General features: G+C 36.9%; 1 protein-coding gene across 1 annotated transcript in view; it reads left to right on the top strand.

Moving 5' to 3' along the window:
• Positions 1–5,692, top strand: part of LOC106878373 (translation initiation factor eIF-2B subunit epsilon) — a 139,012-nt gene that overhangs the window by 116,677 nt on the left and 16,643 nt on the right. The window contains exon 15 of the mRNA XM_052969545.1: positions 1,882–2,037. Coding sequence (XP_052825505.1) covers positions 1,882–2,037 — 156 coding nt within the window. The remainder of the gene's footprint in view (positions 1–1,881; positions 2,038–5,692) is intronic.

Genomic DNA, 5,692 nt, shown 5'->3' with positions numbered 1-5,692 from the left:
ATAGCTTCCGCTAGAGGTAGTCGATAGCTTCCGCTATCTGGGTGACCAAGTTAGTAGTGGGGGAGGGTGCGCTGAAAGTGTAGCTGCTAGAATAAGAATAGCCTGGGCAAAATTCAGAGAGCTCTTACCTCTGCTGACGACAAAGGGCCTCTCACTCAGAGTGAAAGGCAGACTGTATGACGCATGTGTACGAACAGCCATGCTACATGGCAGTGAAACATGGGCCTTGATTGCTGAGGACATGTGTAAGCTCGCAAAGAATGAAGCCTGTATGCTCCGATGGATGTGTAATGTCAGTGTGCATACCCAACAGAGTGTAAGTATCTTGAGAGAAAAGCTGAACATAAGAAGCATCAGTTGTGGTGTGCAAGAAAAACGATTGCGCTGGTATGGTCATGTGGCGAGAATGGATGAGGATAGCTGCGTGCAAAAGTGCCACACCCTAGCGGTTGAGGAAACCCGTGGAAGAGGCAGGCCTAGGAAGACCTGGGATGAGGTGGTGAAGCACGACCTCTGAACATTAGGCCTCACTGAGGCAATGACTTGTGACTGTGACCTTTGGAAATATGCTGTGCGTGAGAAGACCCGGCAAGCCAAGTGACACCAATATCCAAGGCCTCTGCCAAGGATGTAGCCAGCTCACTTACGCGTAACATTCCTTCATTGGACACTAAACTCCGCTTGCGAAGACATGGTGTGGCAAGTGAAATCGAAATCGAACTAAATTTGTAGGAACACTAAACTCAGCTTGCGAAGACCTGTTGGGGCAAGCGAAAGCGAAATTGTGATGGCACCTGTACCAGTGGTGCACTAAGAGCACCGTCCGAGCGTGATCGTTGCCAGTGCCGATGGACTGGCCCTTATGCAGGTGACACGTAAAATACACCATCTCAAGCGTGGCCATTGATCGTTACCAACGTCGCCTCCCTGGCACGTGAAGGGACATTCGATCAAGATCGTTGCAGTGCCGATGGACTGGCTCCTGTACAGGTGGCACATAAAATACACCATTTCGAGCGTGGCCGTCGCCAGTACCGCCTAACTGGCCCCCGTGCCGGTGGCACGTAAAAGCAGCCACTACAATCTCGGAGTGGTTAGCATTAGGAAGGGCATCCAGCTATAGAAACTCTGCCAAATCAGATTGGAGCCTGGTGTCGCCTCCTGGTCCACCAATCCTCAGTCAAATCGTCCAACCCATGCTAGCATGAAAAGCAGACGTTAAACAACGATGATGATGATGATGATGATGATATATATATATATATATATATATATATATATATATGTATGTATGAGGTAGTGACATTGCTGTGTTTCTTTGCAAGTTCTGAAATTTGTTTGTGTAATCACATGTATGCTGTAGTCTGCAATTTTTGTAATGAACAGGAAGTTGGAACAAAGAACCAATATGAAATTTTGCGTTAAACTTATTACTGCTAGACTATTGATACCAATTAACATTTAATGTAATGTGTGTATAATATTCCTACCAAACTTTTTCTTTCATTTGTTTGTAATGCATACTCAAGCCCATTTGGCTTCTAAGTATTTATAAATCCATGCTTAATTTAATTGTCTTATGCTTGTTTCTTTATCTAGTATGATATTGATATTCTTTCCCTCTCTGTTTTGGCACATTTTTCTCAACTAAATTTTATATAAAGCCCTTCAGTAAATCTTCATTATTATCTGCAGCAGTCAAATTGTTTATAATCTGCAGTATACAACTCAACATCATCTGTATACAAAAACGAAGTTGTTCTACTGCAGCATTTGTAGCTGAGTTTTGTTTAATATGTTTTTAAAAGTTTGAGCAGAAACAAGTTTATTATTATTGTTAATGTTAATTCAGCTTCTTTTTTTTTCCATTTTAAATTTCAGGAGTCTGCTGTTGAGAATTCTCAGATTGCTTATATCTTCCCAAATATCTTAAGTATCCTTTACGACAAAGATGTCCTTGATGAAGCTGCTATTATCCAATGGCACAAAAAAGAACCAGCTTTAGATCAAGTGAATCAAAGAAACATATGGAAACGGGTGAGAAATGCTTAACTTGTCTTATTTAATGTAACCAAGACACTGCTCTGGTTAATATGTTCATAACAATATCTAGTGTATTTATTTTAAAACAATTATTGTAATAGCTAGATGTCTTTCCATGGGAATCCAGTTTTTAGTTTGGGAAACAGTCTTAGACCTAAAAGTAACCAGCCTGTCTTTCCTTGCTACATTAAACAGAATTATTTGAGGCAATATTTTATGGCCAGATACTCTTCCTCTCATCAACCCTTACTTGATTCTCAAGTTAAAGAGTTTTCATTCTACTACTCTCCAAAAGTGCAGAGTGAACAGGAATGTAAACATATCAACCATTTATTCAGATGAAGATTCCATACAGTTTCTGTTTATAAATCCTACTTACAGGGCAATGGTTGGCTTGAGGCTATGAAGAATCAATTAGGATTTGAGAATAAGTGATTTTCTAGTGCCCGTATATGTATATTTCCCTGGAATATTTTAGCTGAGTATGTAACATATCTACAAATGGCATTTAAACCTTGATTCCAGATTTGGTTCATCAGTTGTTTGCTCTTCATGTTTTAGTGACCACAGTGCATGAATGAACACATTTAGAATTCATTTATTCATAGGAAAGGCATCAATGATCTAGCAGAAATGGTATAGCATTCAACTAGGTGCCTTACTGCATTTAGTTTTATCTTTCCATTCTTCCAGAATCAATACAATAAACAGCATTTAAATGTACCAGATCATTTCAGGGTTGCCAGGAGAAATCCTATACTGTGTGGTGTTATGAGAATGATCGTCTCTCTTTTTATGTATTAAAGTAACTGCCTCATGTTTTGTGTCAAATAAGAAAGAGATGTTGCTTTGATAAAAGATTATTATCTCAACATTTGAAGATTTTAAGACAACAATTAAAATGACAATCATTTTTTTTTTCTCTCTCTCTCTATTTCACAAAAATGTCTACATGGAAACACTCAATATATTTACATATATATGTGTACAAATAACCCTTTTATTTATAACCATAAAATTCTACATCTGTATCATGTATACTAAAATCTGAAAGAAATCTACTTTGATTAAACCAAGTTCAAGGGTATGGTGGGATGAGCAGCCCATTGGGCCAGGTACATATGCAGTCAGACATTCCCATGATGACAATGACTGATTGCTTTGCTCGTATTAACACTCAAGGTGCTGCTACCTACCAGGAAATTGTAGTCAAAAGTAGGGCTGACCACTTCAGCACTAGTGTTGGTGATTATAATAGCAGTGGATGAACTGGAGGTTAGATTAATTGGCCATCTGCACGTTTATTATGATCTATTACCAGTACTAGTGATAATCCCACTAATATCATCCACCCAACCATCTGGTAACACCTCTGTACAATATCCTTGCCAACCCTGATAGGCATAGGACAAGGAAAATTATTTGGAACAACCTCTCTTTCAGCTGTTTAGTGTTTTTTGAAACCCTTAATAGAAACTTCCCACCTCAGCATAAACTTGACCAAATATTTAATAAGGACTCAGTTAAGCTGTCTAACTTCACCCCTTGAAACCTTGGGTCCAGAATTGTCACCTCTAATAGAATAAAACAAAAGACCAGACAACTGGGCCTCTGCACCCAACTAGAACATGCAACAGTGCAGGAACTCCTCGACTATAAGGGTTTTGATGATATCTCTCCCTGCCACAGTGAGCTACTGGGTAGATATAGACAAAAAATCAAGTCTTCCAAATGGAAAAAGGTTTGGACTTTCCAAAAACAAAAATAAATATGCAGTTCAGCAAAAAAAAGAAAACCTTATGCTTACATCTTTAGCCAGTAATTTTTTATGAGTATCCAAATTTAATTGAAAGCAGGAAATTTTCATTTGAAAATAATGAGTTAAAATTTTTTCAAGAATTCAGGAAACAGTACCTAGTTGTCATTCTTAATGACGGAAATTCGTTTTAACCCTTTAGTGTTTAAATCAGCCATATCCAGCTCAAATATTCCAACTGTTTTATGTTCAAACTGGCAAGATTCAGCTTCCTGCACCTACTCTACAATGGCATTCTAAAACTGAACAAACACATTATCAAAATCTCAAAATAATGTGAATAAATAACTGCAAAATAATTTCATACTTACAGCCAAAAACAGGTTAATTTAATGTTTTTGTTGGCTTTGTCAAATGATGAGGGTTTTTTTTTTTAAGAGAGTGGCAGGGTCTACTGAGAAATTGAGAAAAATTATACATTTTGGGGAATGATATTTAGGTACAAATGTAAATCCCAGTACCGAATCCTATATTATTCTGTAATCTTACAGTGGAAACATTCAGAAAAACATAGGTTTTAATATTGGGACTGTTCTGGTTTTAAAGATATAAGGCAAAATGTAAAGGCAAATATGAGAAAATTCAAAGCACTTCAGAATGTCAAAAAATTTGAGTTTACATTTTATATCTCAAAAAATTGAATTGATTCAACCTATGCTAACTTTATGTATTTAACCTATGACAAATATGCTCAAAACATCCATTGTAAAAGTAATGAGAAAAATCTTCTGGAACCAAAAACAATGTTTAATGGAACCCAGGACCCTATTTAAAGCGCAATAACAAAATTTTGTATCCACTTCTTTTTATTACTAAACCTAAATTTCAAAAATTCACAATCTTTTAGAAACCAGACTAGATTGATGTCACACATATTTCCCCTGCCCTGGTAGGTAGGTGTAACATGTATGAAGCAACCACTTTTAATTCAAGAGAGTAGTTTTGCTTGTAGGAAATATCCCATCTCACTTAATATTTGCTCTGCAACAAAAAATTTAACATTCCTTAATATGTACCAAGAACATCTACATTTTAGAAAAATATTATCCATACCTTGCAAAAAACTATTGTGTTCCCCTTATAAGGAATTTCAAACATATAGTTATTTGAATTTTTTTTTTTCCATTTGTTCATCTTAACACTCATAATCCAGTTTTCCTTTTTTACTTGTAAGCCACCTTTCTTTATTTGATTTCAATTTCTCGATGGAAGCACTGTCTTTTACATTATTTTTCATCAATTATACAGTTTAGTTCCTTCTCCACTTACTCAACAGCAATAATATAAGTAACATCTTGGGAATTAAAATATATTTTTTGAAAATATTTCTGTTATTTTCATGTTGAACATAAATAAATTTGATTCTAAATCAACAACATAAATCAAACTCTATAATGCTACTCTACCAAACTTTATTCACAGAAAATTAAAGAAAAATTAATTCAAGTTTAACATTCAAAATGCATATAAAGCTAGCTCTTTCTAAATTTCATTCAATAGTAATCATCATCATCATCATCGTTTAACGTCCGCTTTCCATGCTAGCATGGATTGGACGATTTGACTGAGGACTGGTGAAACCGGATGGCAACACCAGGTTCCAATCTAAATTTGGCAGAGTTTCTACAGCTGGATGCCCTTCCTAACGCCAACCACTCAGAGAGTGTAGTAGGTGCTTTTATGTGTCACCTGCACGAAGGCCAGTCAGGCGATACTGGCAACGGCCACGCTCGAAATGGTGTCTTTTATGTGCCACCCACACAATCCAGTCCAGGGGCACTGGCAACGATCTCGCTAGAAAATCCTACGAAGGCCAGTCAGGCGGTACTGGCA

Source organism: Octopus bimaculoides, chromosome 7 (assembly GCF_001194135.2).
Source record: "Octopus bimaculoides isolate UCB-OBI-ISO-001 chromosome 7, ASM119413v2, whole genome shotgun sequence".
NCBI lineage: Eukaryota > Metazoa > Mollusca > Cephalopoda > Octopoda > Octopodidae > Octopus > Octopus bimaculoides.
This window is presented reverse-complemented; position numbering and strand designations above follow the sequence as displayed.